At 35.1% G+C, this 14,442-nt stretch overlaps 1 protein-coding gene across 1 annotated transcript; it reads right to left on the bottom strand.

Moving 5' to 3' along the window:
* Positions 1-5,729: 5,729 nt before the first annotated feature.
* Positions 5,730-13,369, bottom strand: LOC107737833 (T-box transcription factor TBX20-like). The gene is made up of 8 exons (XM_016549463.1): positions 13,228-13,369; positions 11,980-12,223; positions 11,549-11,713; positions 10,987-11,095; positions 10,326-10,484; positions 9,912-9,988; positions 7,504-7,616; positions 5,730-6,516 (listed from the first exon to the last, which is right to left on the bottom strand). Exons 1-8 carry the CDS (start codon positions 13,352-13,354, stop codon positions 6,176-6,178), a joined length of 1,335 nt encoding a protein of 444 aa, XP_016404949.1. The 5' UTR covers positions 13,355-13,369; the 3' UTR covers positions 5,730-6,175.
* Positions 13,370-14,442: the final 1,073 nt, after the last annotated feature.

The following is a 14,442-nucleotide window of genomic DNA, read 5'->3' as shown; positions in this document are numbered from 1 at the left end:
TTGAAAAATGATTTAAAATAAAAATGTCTGAAAGCTTAAAAAAAAATAAAAAAACATTTAATCGTTCAGAATGTGATGTATTCTATATGCTATAATATCTAAATACTATCATCTTTTATGTTATAATGTTTTTATATGACAACATTTAAAGTAGACAAAAGTGATGCACCAAGTACTTCTGCCAATATCTTCAGTGGACAGATGATTATATACATACAGGTGGATAGATAGAGATATTTAAAAATATATATATTCAAGAATTAAAGGCAATCTATTTTATGATTAAACTATTTTGTGTAATTATTGTTTCTTGGGGAAGAATTTCTTCATGATTCATAATAGAGACATACTTGATGGCATTGGTAAGAGCTGGCATGCATATATGTATATGCCACCCTAACACCACAAAATCCCTTTTACATTCTGAAATAAAAGCTGTCATCTGCATTCTAGAGCTACAGCCCTCCGTCCAGTCATATACAGACTGAGGTGAGATGGACACAAAGTAGACCATCATGCACTTCAGTGCCTTCAGAAAACCTCTAATCAAATGAAGATGGATTTTGTACGGTTCATTGTAACAACACAATTAATTATGCATGACAGAGACATTTATTGGGCTCATTTCACCCGGACGCCACTAAGTAACTGGACAAATCGGGTTATAGTCCCTCTTCCCAAGGTAGGACAACTCTTATCAGGAGAACAGATCTCTGTCTGTCAGACCATGATTTCATCATGACTCCATCCTTTGTTGGATAGGCCTAGACAAATGTAGTTGTTGAAATTATTTTGCTTGAATTAAGTGGATTTCTGCAGGAACGCAAGAAAGGAGTAAAAAATAAACAATATGACTGATAACTCTATAAATTAGAGGAGACTGGGGCTAGTTGTCACAAAGGCCGTTTCTGAGTAAGAAGTTGTAGTGCAGCAGTGGTTTTTGTATGTGATATATATATAGAAGCCTCTTATGCTCACCAAGGCTGCATTTATTTATTTGAATTATCTGATTAATTTATTCTTGTTATAGTAATACATTCAAATAGAAAACAACTTTTTAAAAATTTTTCATTGTAATAATATTTCACGATATTATTGTTTTACAACCGTGGAGAACATAAGAGATATATATTGTGACAACATTCCATGTTATTGGGGCATTTCTTCCACAAAATGAGAAAAAAAAAAAAAAAAATTTGTTAAGTTAACTGTATTGTCCTGTGCAATAATGGTGGAGATGTTACAAACAAAATGTAAAATGTAATTTTTAGTTGGCTTATAAAATAATCCCAGACTGGGAAATGTTTACTGGAGTAAATAGCCAAAGTCTCCGCAATTTACATAATTTAACCATACGCCTATACAAATTCTAACCTCTATTAAATGAGAAATAGGAGAGTGTAAGAAGGCACTCCAAGTATTCAAGAAAAAAGTGTTGGACTCTTTTTGACAGGGATGTGGGTTAACCTTAATTCACTGGCAAAGACAGCGGACAGTTTTCCATTCCTGCCCATATCATTGAAATCATTGAATCATTGAATCAGTGCTCCTTTTGTCTTATGGACAAATAAAAAAATCATGGCGGGAAAGAAAAAACATGCAAAACTGAATGAAATTACATTAGATTTAGCTGGCAGTCCTTGCTGTGTAAATTACACTCTTATTCCTTAAAATGGACTCCCTGGTGAACTGTTCCTTTCAATTTATTTCTCCATAGCTCACGGCCTCAGACCGCCCTTCTGCTATCTCTTTAATCCAATCACCCTCTCACTGGATGTTATTTATTTGCTTATTTATTTTCAAAGGATGTAACTGATTTTTATCAGAGGATAGAAGTGCCTTTTCTTCCTGGTGAAACGGTGACTAACGACCTGCTATCGATTTGTTGGTTTGTCCATGGCTGTGTGATAGAGAGGCCATCTTTATTTTCAGAATTACAGATACCTCAGACATTTCCTGCCCTGCAGCGTCATGCCTAACAAATAACACATGCAGAATAATAAATAATAATTGGTGTCACCTCTGTGTATGATTAGTCAGAAACAGGCAGATAATTGTTGGGGATTTAGCTAGCAAATCCATTTATGTGAGCTAATCAATAAATGCGCTGTGAAAAAAACCATGGACCATAAAGATTCTGAAGTGACAGAAAATTGGGTTTTGGTTAATACAAACTGTGTTCGTAAAAAAAAAAACATTAAAAAAATTAACAAATAAATAAATATGTTAAAATGTAACATTTCTTTTTACAGTTTCACAGAATTAAAAGGTTTTGAAGCCACACTTGTCAATCAAAATGTCATTTTGTGTGTAATTTTTGGAAAGGATATTTAATAGTTGACTAATGGAATGCGAACATTTAGATTTCCATATTAAATACATTGAGCGCAATCAACATTTCAGAGATAAATATCTGAAAAACATTTCATTGGAACCTTATGGAATGATAATCATCCTCAAAGCTATTTCATTGTGAACCACAAAGAAGCACAAAAACACTTTCACAGACTTTTACCTTACCTGTTCCCTGCTGGTGGCGTGATCTGCCCAACTCGATCTGAGCAGCTGAAGAAACAGCTAAAGACACACCTTGACCCTCTAACACTAGCACTCTCTATTCTATTTCTATTCTATCTACTTGTTTTCTTTTTATTTAAAAAAATAAAACTTGACCCTCTAACACTAGCGTTCTCTATTCTTTTTCTATTCTATCTACTTTTAACTATTATAAAAGATAATAATAACTTGACCCTCTAACACTAGCTCTATCTATTCTATTTATTTTCTATCTACTTTTTTATTCCTTCTATTTATTATAAAAAATAAAAAAAAACCTTGCTACATGTACTGCGTCAGACTAACCGGGACTTATATCACTTATATGTTGTTGCTCTTTTGTTGGTTTGATTGCTTATATTGTCACTTTGTATAAAAGCGTCTCTCCTAAATGATTAAATGTAAATAAAAATAAATCAACTTTCAATTAGATGTCATTTTACATTATAGATTATGCAAGGGTCAAACTGTCAGTTTTTTTTTTATTTACTATATATCAGTTCAGAGCAAATTTCATACTGTAAATAAGCTTAAAATTGAGATGAATTTCAATATGCTGCTACGCTCTTTAAAATAAAGGTTCAAAAATGGGGGTTCGCATTAATGGCATAGAAGAACCAGTTTTGGTTCCCCAAAGAACTTTTCGGTGAAGATTTCTGAAAAGAACCATTTTTTTCTTAGTGTGAAGAACATTTTAATAATCTAAAGAACATTTTTGTGGCACTGAAAGATTCCATGGATGTTAGAGGCTCTTCATGGAACCATCAATGCCAATTAGGACCCTTTATTTTTAAGGGTGTATATATATATATTATACCTATTTAATACAATGATTCTGAGGGCAGCATAAAACAACAATGCAAAAATCACACTCTCACAACATTATTTTGGGGTGATATATATTTCTTTTTGTTTACAAATAACATCTATCATTGCTTCAAATATTACATTATAGCCATATCTTTTTTTATAGCTGAAATAAATATATTGCACTTAAAAAAAAGCATCAAAACAAAAATGGTCAGACATCTCCTTATAAGTAGGATACAGCTGACTTAGAAATACACACATCATAGAAATACACACAAACAAACAAACAAACAAAAAAAGGAATAAAGAGAAATCATTTGCTAATATATTGCAACTACATAACTGTTTGTACAGTCTGTTCATAACAAATCAAAGGCTTGAAATGGTGGGCAATTTTTTTTATCAGCTTTACTTTAAACAACAACACATTCAATCTAAATAAAACACCCTGAACCCTGAAATGCACAAAGATTGACTGAATATTTGTATTGTGTGGCTCTGTTTATGTATTTATGCTTGTCTGTTCTGTTCAAATTTGAAGGATAAATAAAAACTGCAGCATCAACTTCCTCACACTCACACACACACACACACACACACACCAGTTCCTCTTCATCTGCCTATTACAGCTAGCGCTGTTTCTCTGTGATTTGATTACAGGATGCTGATTAATTGTTGTTGATGTGACGGTACAAATAGGAACACTTCAGCCACAAATCACCCAATTTCCCTCGTTCCCCTGGGGAAGACAAGCCTATTATTTAAAAGTTAGCCCATTATTTACAGGTGTAGACTTCCTGCAAGCTGGCTGTTGACAAGCAGCCTCGAGTGGCAAAAGATCAGTTTCTGACACAGGAAAGAAATATTAGCCAGCTACAAAACCTGTCCATTTTCCTCTGGTTTACTTGGTTGTTACTTGTAGAAATGGCCTCACATTGTCCGCTGGTTCATATCGGTTGCAGTTCACCCTCATCACACTGTTGTGTCTTTTTAAAGGGGTCCTATTATGCTCTTTTACAAAGTCTTGATTTTGTTTTGGGCGTGTACTAGAACATGCTCTCATACTAGGTTGTTCGAAAAACACATTATTTTTCACATATTTTACATTATTACAACACCTCTCTCCCCAGTCTGTCATGAACTGCTCGAATAGTTCCTGTATCAAATGAAGGCCAGCCTTCTGAAACACGAAATGTGCTGTGATTGGTTAGCTGGGCCAGTGTGTGCTGTGATTGGCAGCACTCGGCGCCTGGTCGGGAAATGCCACGCCCCTTACCATAGCCGCCTGCGAGCTTCAGTGTAAATATTGCGTCAAAATCAAATCAATTTGAGCGCGATTTAAACCCGGATGATTGTAACCACTCTAAGTTCGTCTGCCTTGGGAAAGCTAGCGTGTCTCCGACATAGTGATAACACTCGTTGCCTTCTCTAGTGCAGCTCAACCAGGTCTCGTCCCATTCGTTGGTATTTGTGATATCACAAATCCCGGAAAATATGCGTTGTAGTCCAAACGAGTCGTTCGTTGTAGTTTTTGAAATGTGATTTCTGTTAAATAAAATATCTCCGTTTGAGGTGGCCTTTGAGCTTTGTAACTTTGCAGATCTTTTTTATGCTCAAACAGCAACAGACTAAATAAAGTTGAAAAAGCATAATAGGACCCCTTTAACTAAAACTGTAATGGATTTTGTCATCATTTACTTGTTACCCTCATGTCAATTCCAACACAAAAGAAGATATATTAAATAATAGTAACCATCACAGTTTAAGTTCCATTTGACTTCCATTGTATGGACAAAAATATTATGGAACTCAAAGGAAACCAAAACTGTTTGGTTACCAACATTCAACAATATACGAGGGTGAGTAAATGATGACAGAATTTCCATTTCCTGGAGAACTGTCTCTTTAAATATAATATACAATTAAATGCCTTAAACAGTTTTTAAAGAAAAGAAACTTATCAGACCAGAAAGATAAAACCAGCCTGTCCAGCATTTTTGTGTCCACATGTATACGGTTTCCTTCCAGTACTGCGGTTTTCAAATAGCACAGCGCCCTCTAGTGTTGACAATTTGAACACGAGGGCTGAGTGGTTGGCAGCTCCAGATACTGTATCATATCATTAAGAGGTGATAGATCACGGAGAATGAGAAATAGCAGAAGTCCAGTGTTACCTTCAGTGAGTTACTTCTCCCTCATTTGGCTCTGGGTGGCGATAAAGGCATGAGATGAATCATTAAAGAGACAGTTCACTCAAAAATGAAAATTCTGTCATCATTTACTCACCCTCATGTCATTCCAAACCTCTATGACTTTATATCCTTTTGTGGAACACAAAAGAAGATATTTTGTAGAAAGTTGGCTCCCATTGACTTCCAAAAACACAAAAGAATATATTCTGACGAAATTTGGTACCTAAACACCTTTTATGCTCATCAGAAGAAAGAAAGTCATACAGGTTTGGAAAAACAAGAGGGTGATTAAATAAATGACAGAACTATCCCTTTAAAGGGTAGCATTAACACAGATGAATAGCAGATGAAGACGGATCTCTGAGTCTCTTATCAACGCTAAAAACTCATGCTTAAAGTTCTCTTTTACAAGAATCCATGTCCGTTGGGCATTTCGTTCACCTTTTCTCCAGCACAACTGCGAGAAGCAGTACGTCTAGGTCGTTAGTCAATGCCAGTAAGTATTATTTACATGTGGTTCTTCCTTTCGTGTAAGCGTGTGTTTTGCGTGTGTATGGGTGCCGTATGTCTTCGCATGCCGGCGATAGGGAACTCTTATCAGGCTAAAGTGGCAGGAATCATACGAACGGGGTCATGACTGTGGAAGAATGGCGCAGTCCCTGGATGGCAGCATAGGGCCCTTGCTGGAAATAGTGGTGGTAGCGTGGCATGTGGAAGGTGGGGAAGGTCGGCCCGCTGCCCTGCATGGAGCCGGCCAGGGCGGATGGGGTGAGAGGCATGCCCAGTCGACTGTAAGGGGGTAGAGAGCCCTGGATGGGGTGAGGAAGAGGACTGGCCAGGGACGCTGTGCTGTTTCCGATGGCAGACAGAGATTGAGGGTGCTGAAAGCCGGAGAAGCCAGATGTGGTGGTGACCCAGGAGCTGAGGGAGAGGTTGTCCGATGCGGTGAATGCTGAGCCTACAAGGAAAGAATTGAATGAATTATTTGTACCATAAAATGAGCATATTTACCATAATGTCAAAAATGTTAGTGATTTTTACAGTAAAAAGATGTATTAACCTGTTAATAAAAATGGAGTTTTTGCAGCGATGCCACAGAGGAACCATTTTTGGTTCCCCAAAGAACTTTTCAGTGAACAATTCTTAAAAGAACCATTTTTTCTTAGAATGAAGAACATTTAAAAAAAAAATCAAAACTACTTTTTCCACTTCAAAGCACCTTGCGTGGAATGGAAAGATTCCTTCCCCAAAGAACTTTTCAGTGAACAATTCTTAAAAGAACCATTTTTTCTTAGAATGAAGAACATTTAAAAAAAAATCAAAACTACTTTTTCCACTTCAAAGCACCTTGCGTGGAATGGAAAGATTCTTCATGGAACCATAGATGTTTTTAAGAGTATAAATGGTTTACATCACATTATGTGAAATTTACTTTTTATTGTAAATGGAAATAAAAACTATGAATTGCCATATAATTTATAGTGAAAAACTGTACTGGAAAACTGTGTGACACTGACATATGATTACATTTTATATAAATAGTTTTGCTTCTTATTTTTGTTAACAGTAAAGTACATTATGGTGTTTTGTGTTATATTTTCTTGTTTATTGCATTATTTTAGACGTGTGTTACCGTGATGGTTCTTTGTCTTTGTGTGTACCATCAACACAATGAACTCTAATTAATCTCGTGGCTTTCTATTTTACCACTTATAGTATTATGGTGGTTTTAAGTACATTTTTAATTACAAAGCATATTTTGGTAGTTGAAGTAAGATTATATCACTTCAAAAAATACGGTTATAGGTTGTAAAAAACTATACAGTCATCCTGAAATACCTGAAACATATTTTTTACTGTCTAGCATTCACAGCTGCTATTTTTAAAGTAACTTGAACAGAATATTTTTAGTGTACAGTTTACTGTTACAGGAGCATTTTCTTACCTCTACTGTGTGCTGAGTGCCCATCTTCACCCAAGATTTCCTCATCCCCAGCGTAAGTCCGAATGGGCGACCGGGCGTAAGAGTGCTTGTGGATCAAGCTCTCAACACTTTCCCTACAGCAAAACCAAAAGACAACAGCCCAAAATATATCTCTAAATCCACAACAGCTTATACAAAATCATCTGATCTGATTAAATATCCTAAACAGATTGCATTTTAATAAACTCAACCATTATTTTTCAAGGCATCACATAATATCTTCACATTTAAAGAGATCAAAATCTCCAAAAATGAACACAAATTAATGTTTTAACAATTTTTGTCCATGAAATTAAAGCCAGTGGGGTTCAAAACAACACAGTGGGCCCTACTGACTTTCATTATATGCACAGAAGAAAGACAGTCTTACAGGTTTGGAATGACATGAGGGTGAGTAAATGATGCCAGAATTTTTATTTATGTGTAAACTATCCTGTTAAAGGTCTATGCACTGTAAAATGAAATTTTTTTTAATATAATTGAGATACTAGATTTAATAATCCTTTTGAATTTGTTTATATTTTTTGTTTTAATTTTAATTTTTTAAGCTATCCATATTATTATTTTTTATTTCAGTATTCATTTTAGTTATTTTAGTACATCAAGTTAAACTAAAGAAACTAGCTGAAATAAAAAAAAAAGTAAAATATTTGATTTTATTTCAAGTAACAAAATGAGAAACTTTATAACTTTTATTTACCATTCTAACTTTTTAGACCATAAATTGTGTTGTGAATCTGCTAATGTTATGGTACAAATATCTAAACATCTAAAGTGTCTCTCTGCAGCTTTGTGTGTTCAATGAATCAGACAGTTCATGCTAGCTTAAACAACAAGGGCATACAAATATGTTAACACACAGCAAGTGCGTAGAGAGGAGTGTGTCTGCTAGCCTTGCAGTAAGTGCATTAGCTCCTGTTAGATTAGACTCCTCAGACAAGCTGAGATGGTCTGCATCACAAGAGCCATGCGTCCACATTAACCTCCCAATTAGGTTAGGAAAGTGCAATATCTGTCAGCAGCGCAATACAAATATGTGTGTTTTTATCTGCGATGCGCTCCCGAGGAGAGGGGCCTCGCAGCCCTACAACTTGGGTGGCTGTTTTCAATCAGTCACAGGGCCCAATTGAATTACGCCGTGTTTTAGTGCAGTGCCCGACTCCAGACTAATGCGATTTCTGCAGCTCCCTGAAGATCAATTGATCAGATCTAATTCACAGCCCTTCCAAAGAGAAAAAGAAATAGAGAGACGGAGAAAGAGAGAGAACAGGATGCATTTTTGTGTGGTATTTTTGGCTTCATTGACTTTCGTTTGTTCTTTCGTTGGGGTTTGAAATGGAACTTGCTGGCAAATGTTTAACTGGAATGCTAATTTGAGAGCACATTGCCAAATTCAGTCATTTCCAGCATTTCTAGATTTATCAAATTATTTTTGGGTCATTCAATTGTTTTGCTCGTGAATCTTGGGTCAGAAAAATGACAGATACTGACCATTTTTCTTGTGCATTTTCTTATATATATATATATGTTAATATTGACTTAATTAAAATATATGTAATTTAGAGATCATATAACACACATTCACTAGCATATTCATAAATATGAAGCAATAAAAATAAATAAATATACGACAAAAGGGGAGAACCTGCAACTATTACTTTTAGAAGCTATTTCTATCTGATCTAAATGTTATATTCGTTTTGTTGTGTAATTTCAGAGCACATTTCCAAAATCTGTTATTTCCAGCATTTCTAACTTTATCAAATATTTTTGAGTGATTCAATCATTTTCGAGTGTGTTTTCTTGTAGTGTTTTTGTATGTTACTATTGACTTAATTAAATATATATTGCATTCAGAAATCATATAACACATTCACAGGTGGGCAAAATTCATAAAAATATAAAAAGCAAATAAATAATTAAATATGCTATAAAAAAAAGTGATAAGCTGCAAATGTTATCTTTAGAAGCTATTTCTACCTGATCTAAACAAATCTTAAATCTAGTTTTGTTGGTCTAAGAAAAAAAGTATTTTGACTGATGTAGTATTTTAAATCATTTAAATTTATATCATATTAAATAATGTTTTTCTACCTTTTTGTTATGGTATTATTATTATTATACTATAAATGTATTTATTAATTGACCACATGAACCACACTTTTAACGTAACATTTTTTTCCAGCTTTTATTGAACCAGCTCGCCCACACACGTCGAGGTCTAATGAGACTCTAATGAAAAGCCACTTGTGCACTTGTTAATGAGTTTGGCGGAACGTTCTCCACCACACACACTCCCTCTGCAATCACTCACTGCACTGAACACGAGTCAGAAATCAACACGCCACTAGCAGCAGAATTCCTCATACCTCTCCATATCCGTGAGTCTGGAGGAGTCTCTGAAGCCTTTGGCAAAAGGGTTGCTGTCAATCTTCAGTTTGGTTATCTGTAGCGAAAATAGGAAACAACTAAATTAATCCAGCAGCTCTTTTCCTCTCCCACATGATGTCATGAGCATTAAATTAAACATTAGTCCAAATGGAATGACTGATGTCTTCCAGTAGATTGTCGTGCTAAAATTGAATCAATTTTAAACTCTTGCCAAAATATACTTTTTAAAAATTCAAAATAGTACTATTATTTACAGCGGAACAGCTTCATAAAAATAGCCAATGGGGGAAATATATACTCAAAACATACATTTAGACAAGTATTCTTGCATAAGTACAGGCTTTTCCAGGTGCCTTGCAAGGGAATTAGGAAACTGGTTGATTTGTACTCACCAGCTGGTTTTGGTAAGCAGTGACCGCAGTGAAAACTGTCTCAGTGAAGACAAATGTACGAAACTCCTCAGACTTTAGATTAAGAAGTGACGCTGTGTGATCTTTCTTCTTGATGATATGAACTCGGGGTTGGTACTTGTGCATGGAGTTCAGCATGATCTGTTAAATAAAGTGTTCAGAAATATGAGAAAAATAGAATTTATGTGATGCAGGAAAACTATAATTAAGTATAAATATAAATTTCACATCATTATTTATTATTATTATTCTATATATAATTACACTTCTATATAATTGTATACATATATAATATATACATACATATATATATATATATATTACTGCAGGCATTACTATTTAGTAAAACAAAACAACAACAAAAACTATTATGCTTCATCAGCCTAATTTTCCTTTAAAATATGCTGTTGTATAACCAAATGTCATATTTGAATTATCATGGTCATTTTATTTAAAAAGAAAAATGAAAGAATTGATCTTCACAGGCAAAATATATTTTCTGTAAAGCCCCTTGTGTTTACAAATACAAATCTTTACAGATAGCCTACTATTTTCATTAAACAATTACACGCTGACTGACACATACAGAATAAAATGTAAAGCCGCAATTACACAATGATTTAAAATAAAGCGTTCTGCTTACGTGTCCGTGCTGGTCCAGTTCGTTGTTTGTAAGCTTCACTTTTTCGAAAGAAACCATTTGTTTCGACAGCTGTTCTCCTGTAAACGGCGAATCTGGGTGCACGTACAACCTGTAAAATAATAAGAGAATAAATTAAATATAGGCTATATAAATATCATATAAATAAATAAGTATCCAAACGGATCTACAGCATATAGATCCGTTTGGATATACGTGCATTAGGCTATTCGATTAGCCTACATTTCACAACATTTATATTTGGATTTGAATCTAAAAATTACTATATGCTTAATAAATGTTGTTGTTTTTTTTTTAAGTAAAAACAGAAAATAATAGAACGTGCGAAATTCAAATATATTAGAATTACACGTAGCCTACACATTCAAAGCGAATTAGCGCATCAACTTGTATGTAGGCCCATCTAAAAAAAAATAGGCTATGTTTTGTAATGATGTATTCCCTTGTTAGTTACACCGGCTGTTCACAATTAGTTGATGATTTAGCAACTTACGTAGGCTAATCATAGCAAAACAACGCATAGAGGAAATATCAAGGTTCTTACCTAGCAGGTAAAGGTGGATCTGCCTTTCCCGCCACAAGCCACGAGGATCTATGATAGGCATATCGATATCTCTTATTGTCCACCGGAACGATGTCCATTAGTACGATATATTTGGCGTCCGGATCCACTCCGGAAAATGACACACGAATTGTCGGAAACATTCGTCTGTTGAAACAACATCATGTGCGTAAGTGGCATTTACATGAGTAGGCTAGGCTACACATGATTTCTAAGATGTTGGTTCAAATATGTAAAAACAAATGAGCCGAAGTAGCCTATTTTAGATGTGGTAACATATTGGCTAGCCTACTGACAACAGGCATGTCCTTTAAAAATGTTAAATTCGTCTACTAAAGATAGCCTACTAAACAAATTCGTCTAACGTTACTGGTTTGAAAATACGAAAAGTAAAATAATTTCAGCTTTTTTACCTTCCAGATTTTGTGATAATCATTTCCGTGCCGAGTTCGTGGAACTTGTCCCACAGTTCTTTCGTCTCGAGGCTGCAGGAGATCTTGGCCATCTCCTCGCTGGGCACGCCGGGGGTCGTAGGAATGAGAGGCTCCGTACATAACGGAGCGCCGCCGCTGCTGCTGCTGCTGAAGTCGCCGTGGGTTTCCAGCAAAGGCAGGTCGCCGATGTTTGGATGGCACGACGACTTCTCTACGAATTGTTCTAGAATGAAAAAAAAAACAAAAAAAGTAATTAAATATATATGTGCACCAATTTATTGCAGTTGGTGTTACAAAAGATGTTAAAGTCAGGGACTATAACATGCAGATATTGGTTTGGTTCTAATAAAAAAAAATCACATAAGAACAACATTATACCGTTTACATGATTTGCTTTAACATTGTACGTTATAGTTAGAATATGCAAGCCTAGCCTATATGAAATGTAGAAATAATATCACTGCATATAGCTAGAAACACAATTGATAAAATGCAATTCTTTATGGGTACTAAACAACAAAACAAATAATTAATAATGGCCTAAAATAAATAGTTTTATGTGTTTAAATATTTATGAATAAATAAGTATTTAGATTTTTTTTTTTACACTGTAATTAATTTAGCCTGAAATGTAATAGGCCTATTACAAACTGCATAGAGCCACCAAAATATTCCAATGCAGTGGCCATTAAACCCACAACTATTAATGTTCTTAAATCTTACAGTTACTGATAGGCAAATTAGACTTCACTTTTATTTTTATACTGTAAATATAAATAAACCGTTAGCCGTAAGCGATGAATTGTCGTTTGTTTACCTATAAAACAAAATTAAATCCGTTCATTTTGATTTGCCAGGAAAGTGTACAAAATCTTCAGAAAACAACACAATTTGGCCAAATACAAAATCTGACTTTTTAATTTCATGTTTTCCTTTATATACATTTTTAAAAAGCTTAAGAGAATCACTCCTTATATTGACATTTCCTTAAAACATTTACATTTTACGACCGCAGAATCTCACGCAATTGTAGCCTATAACTCACTGAAAAAAAAGGTGTAATTATTTAAATACTCGGCTATATTTTCCTTTATATAAAACTGCTGGAGTTTGACACTGATGGCACCGTATACGCCTCACGTGCAGACTCATGTCACTGTCGCAAAACACGAAAACACTGTTGCTATGACTCTTCAAAACTCGTTGAAGAGTCAGATCTGCTCTTACCCAGCGGCCTGATGGTATTTTCCTCCGACTCCTTGTCTTTCGATTTCCCACTTGACATGAGTGCGGCTATGGAGAACGCATTCGCCCTAGAAGAGAGCTGAGGCTTTGGGGAAGAGGTGTACTCCATGATGCGAGTGCTCAAAACTATTCTCAACAGCACAAATGTCCAGATTAAGCCACGAAACGACTTTAAATCGCAAGATGATATGAGTCAGGACCAAGAAGACTGTTGCGTGTTACTTCCAAATCGGTTGGGACATTGTGTGTCTCGCTCCAGTCACCCTCTAGCTCTCTTGCACAAGCAAGGTTTTCATAGCAAGTGTTGGACACTTGCAGTCCCTTAATTTCACTAGCCCCTCCGTCGTGCACAGCCATGACCAATCGTTGTGATGCTTCTAGCTCATTGGTTCTTCAACATCCTCCACTGTACGGTCAGTTTATTTATAAATCCTACTACGGTGACGGCTTGGCTCATGAATATTAATTTATTCGTGACGTTGACCTTCTAGCGTTGCCGAAAGAACGAATAGATTTTTTGTAGAGGGCGTGGCTTATCAATATTTAACTTTTGTGTCTGGCCACTCCAAGCAACGTCAGAACGACCTTATTAATATTCATGAGTTCACCCATGATTTCGCCTACTGGGCGCTGCGCAGACTTGAGAGAGCCGTCAAAATGCTAAATAAATGTCACATCTGTCTACACTAAAAGGCTGGATATGTATAACCTTCCATCATGCATGAAAACTTAAATGTCCACATCTTGTAAGGAAATGTTATAGTACAGACTTCCTTAACATGACTAATGTTTTATCAAATACAATTAAACTATTTGTTTTATTTGTCTTCTAAGTTCCCACATTTGAGTATAGCTATGACATAATTTGTATTCATTATTCAGAACATTATCTCCGACAAAAACACAGGTCCATCCAGACGTTTTTAAAACTTTAATATAATTAGCCTATTTTAAGTTAAAGTAAAACTGTATTCTAAGAATTTTAAACTCGCCAGTTATACTGCTATACATATAAATGTTGGAAAGACAAAAACAACATTTATCAGTTTCTTGATTTTGTCGCTTGTTTGTAACGACACAGTCCTGTGAGGAACTTGTCTTTACAAACAAGCGAAAAAAATCAGGAAATTGATATAGGCCTATTTACTAATTTGACTCATTATTAGGCTAATCAGAAATTAGAACAGAAAAATCAAA

Source organism: Sinocyclocheilus rhinocerous, unplaced genomic scaffold (genome assembly GCF_001515625.1).
Source record: "Sinocyclocheilus rhinocerous isolate Xijiao unplaced genomic scaffold, SAMN03320098_v1.1 scaffold1876, whole genome shotgun sequence".
Lineage (NCBI taxonomy): Eukaryota > Metazoa > Chordata > Actinopteri > Cypriniformes > Cyprinidae > Sinocyclocheilus > Sinocyclocheilus rhinocerous.
The sequence above is the reverse complement of the archived record's forward strand: the minus strand, read 5'-3'. Positions and strand labels throughout refer to the sequence as shown.

Coding starts and splice junctions, on each gene's coding strand:
- LOC107737833 (XM_016549463.1), bottom strand. CDS start 13,354: ATGGAGTACACCTCTTCCCCAAAGCCTCAGCTCTCTTCTAGGGCGAAT. Junction 12,224..13,227: donor AAATACCATCAGGCCGCTGG/GTAAGAGCAGAT, acceptor TTTTCATTCTAG/AACAATTCGTAGAGAAGTCG. Junction 10,485..10,986: donor AACTGGACCAGCACGGACAC/GTAAGCAGAACG, acceptor TTTATTTAACAG/ATCATGCTGAACTCCATGCA.